Source organism: Physcomitrium patens, chromosome 25 (assembly GCF_059467195.1).
Source record: "Physcomitrium patens ecotype Gransden chromosome 25, ASM5946719v1, whole genome shotgun sequence".
Lineage (NCBI taxonomy): Eukaryota > Viridiplantae > Streptophyta > Bryopsida > Funariales > Funariaceae > Physcomitrium > Physcomitrium patens.
In genome coordinates, this window is record NC_143434.1 from 3,823,435 (window position 1) to 3,841,226 (window position 17,792).

The 17,792-nt window shown below is 32.7% G+C and overlaps 1 protein-coding gene across 5 annotated transcripts; it reads left to right on the forward strand.

Moving 5' to 3' along the window:
* The first annotated feature begins 1,894 nt into the window (after positions 1–1,894).
* On the forward strand, positions 1,895–9,082 carry LOC112278354 (1,4-alpha-glucan-branching enzyme, chloroplastic/amyloplastic). Of its 5 annotated transcripts, none has more exons than XM_024511702.3 (16): positions 2,045–2,231; positions 2,546–2,582; positions 2,849–2,929; positions 3,296–3,551; positions 3,773–3,842; positions 4,185–4,454; positions 4,654–5,560; positions 5,897–6,013; positions 6,120–6,182; positions 6,583–6,690; positions 7,043–7,144; positions 7,349–7,416; positions 7,688–7,769; positions 8,188–8,304; positions 8,391–8,441; positions 8,703–9,082. In XM_024511702.3, exons 1-15 carry the CDS (start codon positions 2,191–2,193, stop codon positions 8,412–8,414), a joined length of 2,343 nt encoding a protein of 780 aa, XP_024367470.1. In that variant the 5' UTR covers positions 2,045–2,190; the 3' UTR covers positions 8,415–8,441; positions 8,703–9,082. The 5 variants fall into 5 exon arrangements, with proteins under 5 accessions (XP_090103919.1, XP_024367471.1, XP_024367470.1 ...); XM_024511700.2 differs by having other exon boundaries at positions 8,712–9,082; XM_090247793.1 differs by lacking the exon at positions 2,546–2,582 and having other exon boundaries at positions 1,895–2,231.
* Positions 9,083–17,792: the final 8,710 nt, after the last annotated feature.

A 17,792-nucleotide genomic window follows, 5' to 3' on the forward strand; every position in this document is an offset into this window, starting at 1 on the left:
ATATATAGTTATTTTCTTACAATATATCTATAAATAGGTTAAATTTGCCATATTCAATTTAAGTATGTTTCAACCAACAACATACCTACAAATAGATTCACCAAGCTATTCATTGGGATCAAATTCTAATAATTTGTAAAAATATTGGACCTAGTCTTCCATAATAGTTTTTAATTATAAATTATCACAATATGGAAGACTAAAAGGCATATACACACTATAAACTAGGTACTTATGTCTTAGAGGCACTTTGCAAACAATGTGATAAATAATAATTATGAATATTAGTATAACTTGAGAGATCTATTGAGAATATAGAAGTCTTCTTGTATTATAGTAGTAATATCTAAAAGACAATAATAAATTAGAATAGCTTGCCATACTCTCTTTTGATTGGAGATTTGTCTTCACAATGACAAAAAAAACAATACTTCAAAGTTTAACTAGATAAAAGTAATCTCATAATCTTTCTATGAACATGTACATCTTCTTTTATGTCTAATTAGAGTGAAAAAAATATCTATTCATGCTATCCTTCTATTTTCAAATGCATGTATACATGAATAAGTGTAGAGTTTTCTTTTTGTGTGGATGTTTTGATGTTTATAAAACTACTCTGCTTTAGATAATCATTATGTTTTCATGGTAACTTTCAAATTAAATGACCAGAAGTAATGTCCATAGTTGAAGAATATAAATTTTTTCTTACTATTTAATTCATTCATTTTACATCTAGTAAAATTTATTGAAATCACAGTATGAATTCTTTTACAAAATTAGCAAAGAAATAGGCGACAAGATATGATTTTCAAATTCCATCTCCCCAAAAACTTTAACAACATTCCACAAAGTATATACAAAGACAGTTTCGTCGCATTGACATCATCAAGGCAGACAACCACGAATTCTGTGAAGATCTCCGTGAGTATCACAAAGCTCACCACAACCCCGTTTATGTTTTCACTTCCCTGTGGCACCTCTAAGGTTCCGAACCCTCGTCGATGCTGCGCCAACACACAAAGTCTTCGTAGCAAAGTAAATACCGGCAACTCAAATTCCTTTTTAATTTTGGATGAGGTATCACGGAAACCCGACAATTCCTTCCTTGATCAGCCCATCCGGTGAGTACCATCTCATGACCGACTGCAATTTCCCTGCATACAAGTACACAATTCCCTCTCTTAGGTTCGGAGATGACCATGGATTCCGAAGCCGAACTCGCGGTCCAGATGGGTGGGTTGATCTCTGACTTCGGCACTGCAATACCACTGGATGATGCTGCTCGTGAGAGTTGTTGCAGTGAGAGGAGAGGAGATCCTGAGAGTTTATTCTTGAGGGTGCGCTGGCAAGTTGGTTGGAGGAGGTTGGTTATGCAAGAGAGTCCGTTGGCAAGTGATCTCTCCGTTCCTCATCCTGCAACTCATCATCTTGCGCTGGACCCACTTCCCCAGCCTTGCAAAAATGATGTTTTTATTTTTCTCCGGGCTGCTTGTGTGGCTCTGGATCGGCGTTGCTTCTCAAACCCAATTTCCACGTCGTGTCTGAAAAGAATACTCCTGGGTGCGATGCGCTTTTGCGACTAGCCATTCGGAGCCAATCGGGAAGTAGTAAAATAATAATGAGAGAGGATGGGTCTGACGACAAACCCGAATGGAAGAGTTGGACGACAGTCGTGGGACTAGCTACGGCGATGCTGAAACAAGAGCTTTTGGCTCTGCCTGGCCGTGAAGGATTCTGGCTTGGCTTGCTCGTGTGACACGCGGCCATCGCGACAACTCCCCTGTAGATCCTCATCCAACGCCTCCATAATTATTCGGTCGTTTTTTTTTCCATTCCATGCTAGGCAGATATACATAGCTTCGGGAAACATGCAGAAGAGGCGTTGTGATTGTTCTCGAGATATTTTTAGGAGAGTCCTCTGAAGTGGTCTTCCTCGCGATTATCTGGAGACTGTTGCACGGTTTGGAACAGAGTAGTTGTGTAGGGGAGGTGGTGCGAGCATCGCCATTGCCAGCTGCAGCTTCAAGCGTGGGTATGTTGTATGACCGCATCGCGAAGTGGGTTTTGTAGCTGATACGGATGAACCGAATTGGAGGCAAGAGTGAGAGTGTGTTCAGGATTTAGGGGGTTGCCGAGTGAAGAAATCGTCCTCCTAGAACTCCACCATCATGCTCACCGTTCCGGCTTGCCATGGCCGCTCCACTTACCCTTCTCTGCATCCTGCCAGTCAGGTGGGTTCTCCTTCTCTTGTCCCGCATTCGTCCCATTGTTCTAGAATCGCTGTGCATCGGGATCTCTTTTTGTGCGTATAGGATTTTGCGGCTTGTGTTGGTGTCGTTGCAATGCTGGCGGGGTGGGGTGGAATGTGACGATGTGGCTGGTATTGTGACAGGGGGGAGGGGGAGGGGTATTGATAGTTTAGGAGGTTTCTATTTGAGTTTTCGATGCTTCTGGATGCGTGGGTTTTTGAAGGATGAGTATGCGAGGCGATTGTGGTTCAATTTAGAGCAGAATTACAATCGAGGGTGATTGAATGACTGTGTAGGTTCTTTCTTCTCGCCCTTTTGTTTGTCCAAGCAAAGGTTGGTGACGTTAGCATCGTAGCTACCGTGTCCGAATGCTATGCGTTTTTGCATCGGAGCTTGCGAGGACGTGCTTTGTGCATCAGAATGGAGGGTTGACAGAATCTGTGTCTGTATGGCTGAACATCATCAAGAAGGGAACGCGGGTTTCCAGTGGTCATTGTCTGCTTCTTTTACGACTTCGTTTGAGTCGTTTGGGTAAGTTCGCAGATAAGATTGCGTTTTTGACAGTAATTTTAGGTGCTCGGTGTTTCCATGCAATGCAGATTGAAGGCGGGAGCTTGGCGTCCTTGGATGTTTTAGGGTTGCAGCGATTCCCTTTGAAAAGGTCCATGTCGGGAATCGGAGTAAGTTTCTACCGTGATCGATGCATTGGATCGCGAGTCTGCCTTTTGAATTAGTCATTTTTTGCCGTTTTGTGAATTCGGAATAATATCCACAGATAGCATTACCATTATAAATAATAGATTGACATTGCAATTGTGGAGGATGGTTAGTGAAACGGATGATCTTGTTGACGTAGTATCCTGGCTGAAACTTTGGCTTGTTCTCATATCATGCGCAAACGACTGTTGCTCGGATGAAGAGCCTTAGCTTGTAATTAGCTTGAATGTTATGCTCTGCCTGGAAGGCTTCATGTTCCGGTCAGATGATTCCCCTTTCTTTTTTGTACGCCTTTTTCTTCTCATGCTTTTTTATTTCATGACGTGCAGCTCACGCGAAGCTTAGACTTCAAGGCTGGCTCACCTCTTGTAGTGAAGGCAACAGGTATAAAGACACAGAAGACAGACAGGGCAGATAACCCAGCTGGATGGGAGGACATGAGTGGAATGAAAAAGTTAGGAGTGATGGAGGTGGATCCCATGCTCACCGCCCATCAGGACCATTTGCAATATCGTTTTCGCGAGTATATGAAACGAAAGACGGAAATTGAGAAGGTAGAGGGAAGTTTGGAGAATTTCGCTAAGGGTGAGCATTTCTCTTCGTCGCAGGTTTATCAGGTTGTGAGGTTTAGTCACGATGAAGTTACTTGCTAAGATTCATGGCGCTCAGCATCATGTGTATGCTAGCACTTAATGAGTGTCGATTTAAAATTCTCCAAAGCTACAGCAGAATGAATAGAAGGCGCTGCACAATGGAATCGAACAAATCTCGGATTGGGTGTTTAGAGGATGTTGTGTTGTATGTAGGTTTCGAGAATTTTGGGTTTACCCGTGACGGAAGCTGCACTGTGTATCGAGAATGGGCTCCTGCAGCAGCGTGAGTTTTTCTTTCGTCACAATTCATCTTATCTGTAGAAAATTAGGTCACTACAATTAGATAGTCTAAACCACCTCACAACTACTACAGACGATAACTCAGAGTGCTTTTTCTTTACTTTCCTCGGTAATACTCTTCCTGTGGACGTCAATAACCAAGTAATTGGCTGGACCAGATCGCCGTCATTTTCATATCAAATGACAGTTTTATGGATATCGCATTGTTATCAATGGTCAGAGGAAGACTTCTGTATTGTTGTATATAGAGTAATTAAAGCCTCATCTAGTCTTGTCTGAAGCGCTTTCCAGCCTTGAATTCTGAAGAGAATATTGTTTTCGACAGGGCTGCTCAATTGATTGGTGACTTCAATAACTGGGATGGAAGTAATCACAATCTGCAAAGAGACGAGTTTGGTGTCTGGTCCATTAGGCTACCTGACGAGGATGGTGTTTCTGCTGTTCCTCATGGTTCCAAAGTGAAGTTTAGGATGCAGAAGGTTGATGGTACCTGGGTAGATCGTATTCCAGCTTGGATTAAGTATGCTGTGGTTGACCCTAATGTATTTGCTGCGTATTATGATGGTGTTCACTGGGACCCACCTGCGGCCGAAAAGTAAGTTTATCCTCCGTGAAGCCTTCATGCCTACTTTTTCGCTGATGCACGCGGAGTGTAGAATTCTTGCTGGGCTTTTGGCGGGCGTTTGCTGTATGTGTTGTACATGGGGGCAAAGTTTTTTATCATTTCTGCTTCATGTAGGATCTTTCACTGTTCATGAAGTCTGTTGACCCATTGATCTTGTGCTGTGATTCAGGTATCAGTTCAAGCATGCGCGCCCAGAAAAACCAGTAGCTCCAATTATCTACGAAGCTCATGTGGGAATGAGCTCGAAGGAACCAGTCGTGACGTCTTACAGGAAATTTGCGGACGAGGTTCTTCCTAGAATTAAGGCGAACAACTATAATACTATACAGCTCATGGCAATCATGGAGCATGCGTACTATGGCTGCTTTGGTTATCATGTCACAAATTTCTTTGCTGCTAGTAGCCGCAGTGGTACTCCCGAGGATCTAAAGTATCTAATAGATAAGGCGCACTCCATGGGACTTCGGGTTTTGATGGATGTGGTACACAGTCACGCTAGCACAAACGCCGTTGATGGGTTGGCTGGGTATAATCTGGATCAGACTTCTCAGGATTCCTACTTCCACTCAGGTGCCCGAGGATATCATAAACTTTGGGATAGCCGCCTATTCAACTACGGTTCTTGGGAAGTGCAGCGGTTTCTTCTTTCGAATTTGAGGTGGTGGATGGAGGAGTATATGTTCGATGGCTTCCGTTTTGATGGAGTCACTTCCATGCTTTACCACCATCACGGACTGAACATGTGTTTCACTGGAAACTACCACGAATATTTCAGTGAAGCCACGGATGTCGATGCAGTGGTTTATTTGATGCTTGCAAATGAGCTCGTTCACAATTTATTACGTGATGCTACAGTGATTGCGGAAGATGTGTCTGGCATGCCTACTCTCTGCCGGCCCGTGGAAGAGGGAGGCATCGGGTTTGATTATCGTCTAGCCATGGCTGTACCGGACAAATGGATCGAGTACCTGAAAGACAGGAAGGATGAGAACTGGTCTATGGGTGATATTGTTCACACTCTTACTAATCGTAGATATACTGAGCCATGTGTTGGTTATGCTGAGAGCCATGATCAGGTAATCATCCTCATTATATATGTGTTCCATTTGTCTATTAGTGCTCGTAGCATTCCTCTGAATGGCTTAGAACTGTTTCATGTGGTGCTGAAACTGTCAAATAATTTTATGTCGAGTTCTTTTGTTTTAATCAAGTGACATGGATGTTCTCCCACTTGAAAGAGACTTATTAGCATAATCAATGTTCACTAACGCTGTAAACTCACATGAGTAGTTTCCTTTATGGGATTTTCTCAACCGCAATCGGAGTCTGTTTCGGTAGACAGGCTTGAAATTTTAATACATCTTTTATGAGTAAAGGTTTCCTACATTCTAATGTGCTTTGTTTCCCTGCAGTCTATGGTTGGAGATAAGACGTTTTCATTTTTATTGATGGACAAGGAAATGTATTTTAATATGTCAACTCAGCAACCTGCGAATCTCATTGTGGATCGAGGAATTGCACTACACAAGGTCGAACCATCGTATCTCAAGTTATCTACCCGTGTTTCTTTACTGCGTGTTTGTTTATTTTTGGGACATTGAATATGGGTATGACTTGCTAAATTTATCAATGCAGATGATTCACTTTATTACAATGGCTCTCGGCGGGGAAGGTTACTTGAATTTCATGGGCAACGAGGTAAATATTTTGATACGAATTTCAGTACGAGGCACTCTAGTTGTCCTTTTTCCAGGGTCTAGGATGTCACATTTGATATACCTCCTTTCGTTTTATAGGAATGCTATTGCAGCAGATGACACAATGCAGTTTATTACTTTCTGTTCACCGCAGTCTCAAAGTGAAACGCACTTCATGATATAAATCTTCGCATGGATGAAAGATATAAATGAGTGGGATGTTTACGAGCTTTTCCACTACATTAAGCCGCTGCAAGTAGAGATACGCTGTTCCTTTTGAAGATCATGCACACGCTCTTTTTCCTGAATGCCTCGTGTCACACATTCCTTCGAGTTTATTTTAAGGATGGTTCACTTAATGTATACTCTTGTCCTTAATATGAACCTGTTGCGAACTGCAGTTTGGTCACCCAGAATGGATCGACTTTCCTAGAGATGGTAACAATTGGTCATTTGACAAGTGCCGACGACGGTGGGACCTCTTGGACAATGAGCAACTTCGCTACAAGGTTAATCTTTTCACATGATCTCATTGTGAGAGTTTGTTGCTGCCATGGTGTGTGTCAGTGATGTGTGCACATGCTGTTGATACACTAGTCCGTGAAGCGTGCGGAGTTCTTGAGTACCGACGGCGGTGTGACCTGTAACTCGCGAAAAACTTATTCGTTTTACCTCGATTTGGTCTTCCATTACTTGCTGACGTTGCTTCTATTTAGGAAAGGAGTAATCTAGACATGAACTTAAATGACTGAAGATAAGGATGTAGGATTTACTCGAATTCATCAGCTTTTACATATCCTCAGGCTTGTGGCAGAAAATTTGGCACTGAGATATCAAGTTGAAATTGATCTTTGATGACAGTTCATGAATAATTTCAACCGAGCAATGATTGCGCTTGAAGAAGAGTTCCAATTTGTGAGCTCCTCAAAGCAGTATATCTCCTGTGCAGATGAATCACAGAAGGTCCGTAAAAGCCTCTTTGCTCATTTAGCACTTTTCAAGGGTGATATCAAGCTTTGCCATCAGGCATTTCCTCGTGAATGTGGTTTAGCGACATTGTTGCATCGCATCATTGTTACCACGATGTGTTCCTGAAAATGCTTTAATTGGTCTCTACTGCAATTTAATCTTTATTTTATACATGATGTGTGATGGGTTTATTCACAGCTTATTGTGTTTGAAAAAGGAGACCTGGTCGTCGTCTTTAACTTCCATCCAACAAACACGTATTCGGGGTTAGTGTTCTTCTCGCTGAGCTTCTAAAAACAATTTGAATATGTCCTGCAGTGTGATATCTGTACCTTGGTGCCATCTCTTTTCTCCGTCGCTCGATCTTGATATTTCGAAGACTATTTCCTCTGAAAATCTAAACTTAATTATGTTTAGTGTTTTGCGTAGTGATCTGGTAAAGTTTAGATAAGTGGTTGGTATTGGTTTTTGTATGCGATGGAGGAACGATTTTCATTTGTAATCATGCATGCATATTGGAGATGTGTTGAATGGCAGGTTGAAGGTGGGCTGTGATGTTCCTGGGAAATATCGGATCTGTCTAGACAGCGATGCGGCGGAATTCGGAGGCCATTCTCGGGTATGGGTTGGTTTCCTTCAATTGTGTCGTATTTAGATTGGTCCTTTTTCTATCTGTTGCTATCATGTGCGGATTTGATGTGGAAAAACTCAAGTTTCACGTATACCATGACATTCGATCATTATCATTGGCTCAAACGCAGATTTTCCCGCTGTCAGATTGCGTAATGAGTGGTTACTGATAATGTATTTCGACGTACAACTTTGTGTTTACTCTTGAAAATCCGACAGTTGACGTGTGTTCTTTAAAGGTTTACAAAACAACCATCCAAGTGTTCTAGAGTTAACATGTCTTCGCATATCTTTTAGCTGTGCAGAGCTCTCTTCTGCGTCTGTTTACCGATTCGACGACACATATCATAGTATTGTTAAGCAATTCCTGACGCCAAATTTCTCTTTTTCCTTTCTCCCTTCTCTAGGTTGACCATAAAGTTGATCACTTCACCAGTCCCGAGGGAGAGCCAGGAAAGCCAGAGACTAACTACAACAACAGACCGCACTCCTTCATGATTATGGCTCCTAGCCGCAGTTGCCAGGTGGGTAATGTTCCCTTGATCTGATTTCTACTGTTTGTCCCCCAGATTCTTGTAAAGCTTACAGTATTTCAATGTTCGGAATGCAGGCGTACTGCAGGGTACCAGAGTAAAACGGAGATTGTCATTTGATCAATAAGGTATAATTTCTTGCTGTGCAACAAACTTTTCATGTGTACTGAAAGAGTATTGAGGAAGTGCGCATGCTTTTTTAACTCAATAGTTTCTAATCTGCCGTTACCTTCTCTAATTAGGGTTTATTAGTTTATTAATCAGAGTTAGAATTACGTTTGACCCGCTTCCATCTCAAAGTGGAGAACCCTAGTCATGGTAAACTTAATATTCCTACATTTTATTTCCCAGTTTTGAGTTGGGCCTGTTCTAATTTTATTATGTTCAAGGTTTTGCAGCAATGGATCTGTATACAATTGATCTGTGCCTAGGTTAGTAAACAAGAGTGTTAATTCGGTATAGCGTGCTAGTTCAGCCTGTAGGCACAAACTGTTTGCATCTTACGTTTAGGCTTCGAGGTTCACTTAACTCTCCTTGGTAAGTGAATCCAGCTTGTGCAGTCTCCAATTACCATGCTAATCTAAGTTACTCTATAGATCCACATTGGAGTTGCAAATTTAGTGTATTATGGAGCATACTATAATTTCCAGTAAGTTATTTGAGCGTGTACTTGGTTTGACAACTCGCGGATTTGTACATAGAATAATCTTTTTTTAATATAAAATGACGATCTTGATATAGTGCCATTTTTTGGCACAGTTCTGGTGCACATCATTGCAATTTTAATTGATAAAACTAATTAGTAAGTTGGTGTTTGGAAGGTGAAAATATGTTCCTGAAAACAAATATATATATTTTTCTGTTACAGTAGACATCAAAAGAACCAAAATAACTAGACCAAGGATGAACTGAAGATATACATAATAAGAATCATGAAACAAAAACTAAAATTGAACGTGCAATATATATATATATATATATATATACATATACACTAGTGGAACTTATACAGTTGACCATAAAAAAGGTGTGCATGTATAATTTGTGGTCAAATTATACATTCACACCTTTTCCTTAAGAAATGGTTGACCAAGAAAATATGTATACAAATATATATAAATATATATATATATGCTTAACAATACAATCCAAAGATAGAATCTTTCCTTTCATTTAATTTCATTCACATTTGCATTCACATTCATAGTCTTTGCATTCACATTCATAGTCTTTGGATTCCATTGCTTCAATGTGGACCATGTAGTTTTTAGTGCATTTTTCTCCATTAGCTTCTTTGTCTTTACAGCTTCTCTATCAAAAATCATGATTGTCACATCCATTATGCATGTAAGTATTTATAGGTGCCCTAGACTTGATCAAGTCGTTACATAAAATGACATAAGTTCATCATAAAAAGTACATAGGTTTTTATAAGCACCATGTTAAAAAGTATAAGATGTGCATTCAAAAAAGCATGGAACTCCTTGCTATGGTAGATCTTTATTTGCCTTGAACTTGCTCCTTACATACAATAGTCCAACCATCTCTCAAACATCCCTCTTCCTTGTTGAAGTTCACTCAAATTACATGTTATTTTCAAAAATGACCTAGTCAACTTTGCCTTCATATAACTCTCAGCTCTTTCATGTTCTTCTTATAAGAATTACAAGGTAGTTGCATACCTCATCAATCACTTATCAAATCTCATGACTAGGTAAGTAATATTCAAACTGTAGTGCAATTTTTACTCAAACTAACATTCTATCCTTAGACTCTTTCTCATAGACCTTGTTGCATCAAAGCACATATCTCTCAATTTAAAAGACCTATATATCTGAGATTTCATCACAATTTAGATAAGGCATTTCAAAAGCTATTCTCTAAAATTCATCTCAATAGCTGTAATACTTGCCAAGAACTAAGCTTACAAATTCGGATCACTTAGCTACCTTAGTTTCTAGACCCCCTTTACTTCAATGCTCCATCACTTCTTTTTTAGCACAAATGAGATCCTTAAATTTTGTATACTAGTGATATGCCTCACCTAAAACACCTCAATAAAATATGGTACTAAGATATTATTCCAATCATGCATAATAGACCAAAACCAAGATCCAAATTCTCTCCCTTTATTAACCAAAACAAAAGATATTTCAATAATCACAACCATCACTTTGTATCTCTCTTCACTTCCTTAAATCACCTTGATACCTCTAAAATATCACCAAGAAGACTTCAAGATGAAAATCCACCATATGTAGTCTATCTTATCTTTATCTTAATTCTAAAAATTATCACGAAGAGGACTCCAACATAAGAATCTATAATATGTGGTTTACCTTATCTTTATCATAATCCTCAAAAATATCACCAAGATCTCTCTAAGATGAAAATCCACCACATGTGGTCTATCCTATCATTATTCTTATCTTCTAATCTTCTTAGTTATTAATCTAATTGCTAGTTCTTTACTAACAATTAAGTACATGAATTAAAACAACATCCTACTAAGAATAATCTAATTGTATACTTAAAATAGGCAGAAAATACACATGAATGCCTATCAGTTAATTATTAAACAGCCCACATTACGACAATGGGTTCATCAATTTGTTATTTGTCATGGATCAAAAAATCACTTCAAGTTATATCCATATAACTTTCAAAAATCAGAAATAAAAAATTACTCCAAATTATCTATTTGTAACTCTCAAAAATCAAAAATCACTCTCAAAAATCACTTTTAGTTATTTCTATATAAATCTTAAAAATAACTCAATGTTCCAAATGGTCTCGGAGTTGCAACTTTCACTTGTCAAAAAATCTCTCCAAATTTACTTCAATGCTCTAAATGTTCTTAAAATTGAGCCAATCAAAGATGGTTTTTGTCTTCTCTTGTTTGTCCTTTGGATCTATTTTATATGATAAATATTAAGATGATTGTGTTCTTTGCTTTGTAAATTGGAATATTCTAATGCTTATTTTTACACTTTTGATTAATTTTTTTTAAAGTTTAAGATTAAAAAAATTATTCAAAAATATCAAGATATTTTAATTGGCTCAAAAGATATTTTAAAATTCCAACTATTATAACATAAGAGTTTGAAAAAAATTATAAAATTATAAATATATATATATATATATATTATTGATTTATATTATTGATTTATAAAAATCAAAAGTTAAAAAAATACAAAAAAATACTAGTTTGAGAAACAAAACTTAAAATATAAAAATATAAGAATAAAAGGCCAATTAGTTTTTTCAATAATATTCTTACATTATATTTAAAAATAGCTTTTGGTTATATAATAATCTAAAATTGTATCTAAATCAATCTACATTATATTTTTCATATCTTTTTTAATCAATTAAAATTACTCATCAATTAAAAATACTCAATAGATATTTTGATTCTATGTAGGTACTTTATTATGATTTAAAACTCAATACAAACTAAAATATATAAATTCATAAAAATTATTTTTAGGTATTTATTCTTAATCTCCTAATTTTTATATTCTAAAAATAATTTTAAATTTTAACTTTATCATAGTGCTTTTACAAACCAATTTATTAAAAATAAATTTCTAGAGTATTAAACAATTTCTGTTATATTAACATACAAGTTTTGTGATTATTATTTATAAATATCTTTGGTCGTATTAGAAATAATTTAAAATATTTTGTAGATAAGATTATTACAACTATCATGTATCATTAAATATTTAAAACATCCTTTCATACTATAAAATTTAATTATATAATAGCATTTTATTAACAATGATGTTTGTTAATTACATTCGAAGTACTCCTATGTACATTGTTATGGCTTTAAATCATGTTTTTATTGCATAATTTATCATTTTTTTATAAATCAATAATTAATATTAATTTATTATTAATTTATTATTAATAATAAAAAAACCTCAATTATATAGATATTTTATAAATTATTATATATATATATAGATTTTTTTATACATCAAATAATAAATCAAAGATAACTTTTTGTTATTTAGTTTAATTTCTTTTTTCTCTTTAAAAATGTAGATTCATGACTTTGATATTTTTATAAGTTGAAACTTTATATATTATTCTTATAATATACCAATTAATATAAGTAAATTAAATAATATATTACTAATTTTAATAGCTGATAATTTATATGTCAAATTATATTACAAAAATATAATCTATAATAATTTATATCTTCTTAGAATCTATTTGCAAATCATTATTTGAAATAATATATTTAAAAAAATACTTGACTTGTTAAAAATATATATTTTTTCATCTTGATATATAATCCTATATATCTAAATTTTTGTAGTACAAGGCAAAGATATTATTTATGCATTTCTATACTCTTACAATAGATAATAATATAGTTTAAATAATACATGAATAAACATCTAAAAATACACAAAATATGTTATTTATTCAAATGTAGAAAGATTGTTAAAGCATTTGAAAGTCTAAAAGGCATAACATTGTATTAAAAATGATTATATATAGTTTAAATTTTAGTCATCTATTCTTTTTCTTTTTAATATGTAAAAAATTATAAGTTCTTTATAGATCTTAACTTCAATTCATTAATCAAAGAAACATGTTATTGAAAAGAAATTTATTTGAAAGGTCAATAGATTTATTTTTGAAGATTAACTACACAATTATTAAATTAGTATTTGAAAATATTTTAGTATTTTTTAAAAAAATATATCTTAATTTTTGAATATGTTGAAGAATTCTATAATAACTTTTACTTAGTAAAGATTTGGTATTGCATAAATGATAAATGGATTTTTTTTTTTTAAAGCTTGTATAAATATTGTCATAGATATACTATACAAGAGATCAAAGAAGAAGTTGATCAAAAGAGTTTCAATAAGAGAGCGACTAAAAACTTGATTAAATTCGATGAGTACAAGATCAACACCAAGAAAAGTAAGCTAGAGCTTCAAAAGATGTGTTTTCAAGACTAAGGATCTTTTTAGCCTTGACTCCAATAATTACTAGGTATTAAGAAGCTTCTTAAGAAGTTCTCATGTTGCTTCAAGACGAAGTAACCTTAAGAAGCTTCTTGAGAAGTTTTCATGTTGCTTGAAAATGAAGCAACTTCAAAAAGCTTCTTCAAAAGTTTTTATATTGCTTGAAGATAAAAAAAAATCTTAAGAAGCTTCTCGAGAAGTTTTCATATTACTTAAAGAAGAAGCAACTTTAGAAAGCTTCTTGAGAAGTTCTCATATAGCTTGAAGAAAAAACAACCTTAGGAAGCTTCATGAAAAGTTCTAATATTGCTTGAAGATGAAGCAACTTTAAAAAACTTCTTGGATAACTTTGTTAATCTTCCTAGAATTTTCTAAAATCTGCCTAAAATATTTTGAAAATATTCTAGAACCTTTTAAAATATTTTAAAAATCTTTTAGAATCTCTTATTTGAATATTTTTAAAATCTTCTAAAACTTCATATTAAAATATGATAAGAATCTTCTAAAATCATATAGAATATTTTAAAAATATTTCCAAAAACTTCTTATTTGATGTCCATAATAAATATCTTGGATTTTATTATTAAAAAAAATTTCTTTTTAAATATAAGATATATATTTTTTATTTGTTTTTTTTTTTTTTTGATAGAATAGATAAGTAGAAATTCAAGACTATAAGATATCTACTTCATCTATCAATTATATTTATTATCCATAATAGTCTTAAAATAATAAGATTGATTGAAAATTAGTAATATTAAATACTATTAGGTATTTATGACATTTTATCACTACTTTTATTAGTATAGATTTGTAGATAAAAATATCTAAAGATAATGGTTGTTTATCTATGACTTTTATATATACAAGTTTGGCTCTTGTACCAACAATATCTTATATTTCTTAGAAAAATCTTTATTAGAAAAATAAGTAAAAGAATAAGAGTCTAACAAAGCAAATGTTGTCATAATAAGATTATTAGATTCTAAAAAAAAATTAATCAAAAATAAAGAAAGTTATATAAAATATAATATAGGAACTTATAAGAAGATGTAATATAAGAATCTAAACATATGTTTTTTAATATTATTTTGATTTTTTGACATATTATATATTTTTAAAATTTTAACATTAGTCTTGTGATTTTGTTGCTTTTAGGGATAATATTAGAAGTAAGTTTTGATTTTCTACAATATAGGCATAATTATTTTTTAGTATTAAGTTTGTTCTTATACTCTAAGAGTGAAATAAGATCAATCTATCTTGAGAGTCTAAGACTCTTCTAATCCACAGCCACTTAAAACCTCATCACAAAGTAGGACAAAATGGACCAAAATAAACCTGAACAAAATTAAACAAAATAAGACACAAAAGACAAAGTTGTGCAAACAAAAATAGAACAAAACAGAACTGAATAAGAAGATGCAAAACCAAACTTCACTAAGAAAGAAGGTCCAAAGCCATACTTGACCAAATGCCTAGAAGGCCTTGGTTAGTCCTATTTATACTTTGTTCTACCACCCTAGACTTTCTAGAATGTTCTTAGATGATGGATCCCACTTAGATTACCGCCTTAAACTCCATTTAGAAGGTTCTATGGTAGATCCTATCTAGATAACCAACCTAAGTCTTTTTCAAAAGGTTCCATGGTGGATCCCACCTAGATAATCATCTTAAGCTCTTTCTAAAATGTTCCACAGTAGATCTTACATGGTCCACTAACTTAGCCCTAATTCTAGAAACTTCCATAATTTCTCAAGCATGGTTCCAATTATCTATCCTTATATATTAACAATACAAATATCTTATCTATACTTTGTTACAAAGAAATTTGAAATATACAATATTATTTTATATTTTTTTATATTTGATAATATATCAAGAAATATTTGCAATCATAGTATACAAGCTTTAATGTACTAATGTCAAACTTTGTGTTTAAAATTCAAAAATTTGTTTATCATATTTGACAAAATATTCAATAGTTTGATTCAAAATTTGAGAATTAGACAAGTTGGACAATATTTTTTTTGCATAATGTTGTAATTTATATAAAAATTGATTAATGAATATTGTATTATCCCACTTTACATGAATTATTAATTGTCAAAATTGTGATGCATATATTGATACTTATTAACTTTTTTATTGTAAAAATTGAATTTATTTGGTTGTTATATAGTTTGCATCATGTTGTCCTTACAAAAATTAAAATTTTGCCTAAAAGATATTTAAAATATTAAACATAAAATCTTGTCTTTTTAAAAATAATAAGAACTAAAAAATTAGAAATATATTAAATAAAATTTAAACAAAAATAATATAGGATGCTTGAGTTGGATAACTAAGAGATTAGGGTTAAATAAAAAGTTATATTTGGTTGATGAATCTTTAAAATTTAGATTAAATATTGTCAAATTTCTTTAAAAAAATAACTTTTGATTCTTTATCTAATACATTTGTATAAGTTATTTAAAATAATGAAATTATTAAAATAATTCATTTTATTTCAATGTCTACATGATTAATCTTTTTTTAATATTGAAAAAGATGGTAGACAAAGTTGATGCATAGCAAGCATCAAATTTCTCATTTGTTATTCTATTTATACTATAACAGTCTATATCTTTCATATATCTTTTGTATATATTAAGTCTTATAATTTTCTATAGAAAAAAAAAGAAAAAAATGGCACTAAAAAATATTTTAAATTTAAAAAAGAATAATCTAAAAACTTTAAGATACTTTGATTTTTAAAAGAAAAAGAAATAATTTATTATTTATTAAAAAATATTAAGCTTTAGTATTATAAATATGGTTCTATTTAAATTATCAAAGACATTAATCTAATAAAACTTAAAAGTCAATACATTTATGTATCATTGAAGAAAAAATAGAGAATAATGAAAAAAATATAGATATAAGATAGCAAAAGAACAAAAATAGCTATTTCCAAATGCAAATAAATTAGACAATTTTGAATTAGGATTTTAATAAAAGAGATGTATTAATAAGATATAAGATGATCTTGCTTTTATCTCCATATATACTACTAAAAAGGCAATATAGTGGCTTTCTAAAGATCATGTGATTAATGAAACAAGTGGTTAATATGTAAGACAAGTGGCTAATATGTGCAAGATATAGCCAACTTGCAAAAACATATGTCCAATATGATTTGATTGTTGGATGCTTTGGCTTGAGTAATAAATTATTTTAATGAATTTACTTTTGACTTTGTTAATAATAAAACTTTGACATTATCTTTTAATCCAAGTAGTCAATATGTGTGACATTTGGTCAATTTATTGGCTAAGTTTTCAACTTGTCAATCACCTACCAACTACCTACCAACACATACAAATCCAAATCTATGTCTATGAAGCTTCTAAAAAGCTATTCCACAAGATATTATCAGATTTACTTACTTATTTTTACTTCTACCTAAGTATTCTAATCTAAATAATTACTAGTATAAATATTTATATTTATGACACCTCTATATATACTATCAAATTAATGAACTATGTAGTGACATTCTATAGATTACTTAACATGTGTCTTACTTGTAAGATAAGTCTTTTTTATGTGCACCACATGACAAATTTGTACCACAAGTCGCCAATATGTGCAACATATAGTCAAGTTGTAAAGTAAGTGGTCAATATGTGGAACATGTGGTCAACTTGTTGGTGAAGTTTTCAACTTATCGATTACCTACAAATACTTAAAAAGTCAAATCCGTATCTATAAAGCTTCTAAGAAGCATTGCTAGAAGTTATTATCAAAATTACTTATTTCTATTTGCTTTTGCTTAACTATTCTTATCTTTATTAGTGTCAATGTTTTCGTGATACTATATCTAAGAAACATCTAGGATGCTATTTGGATAAGATGTTATTAAATTAATATACTTCTATTTATTTCTATCTACTTTGGTTTATTTAATTAATATATGATCATATTATAAGTGTTGTCAAATTGTCAAAGATATAAATTTGAAAAGACTTCTAAAAATATAATATATTCTATAAAAGAAATGAAGTTTTTTTTCTTTTTTTTTAAAAAAACTAAACTAAATTAAAGAAATTATATTTTTATAAAATATAAATATTCTAAAATATTTATTATTAAATTTAAAAAATTTAAAAAATTAATTAAAATTAGTAAAATATTGATAAAAGTAAGAATGGCCTTAGTCTTCTCTCTAAAGATATTAACTAATAGAAAGACCATAAAAAAACTTTCTATCAACCACATGACTTGTAGTTAAGCGTCCAAGTTTTAAAACACTTCTATAGAAGTTTCTTAAAGATAAAAGAAACTTTTGCAGTCACTTGACATATCTAAAAGATTTTGTGGATATAATCATAGTCTAAAATACTTCTTTAATGTTTCTTAAGGAATATATTTTTACCTAATATGTTTTTATAAATATATTTCTAAAAACTTATATCATTGATATACAATTCTAGAAGTAATAAT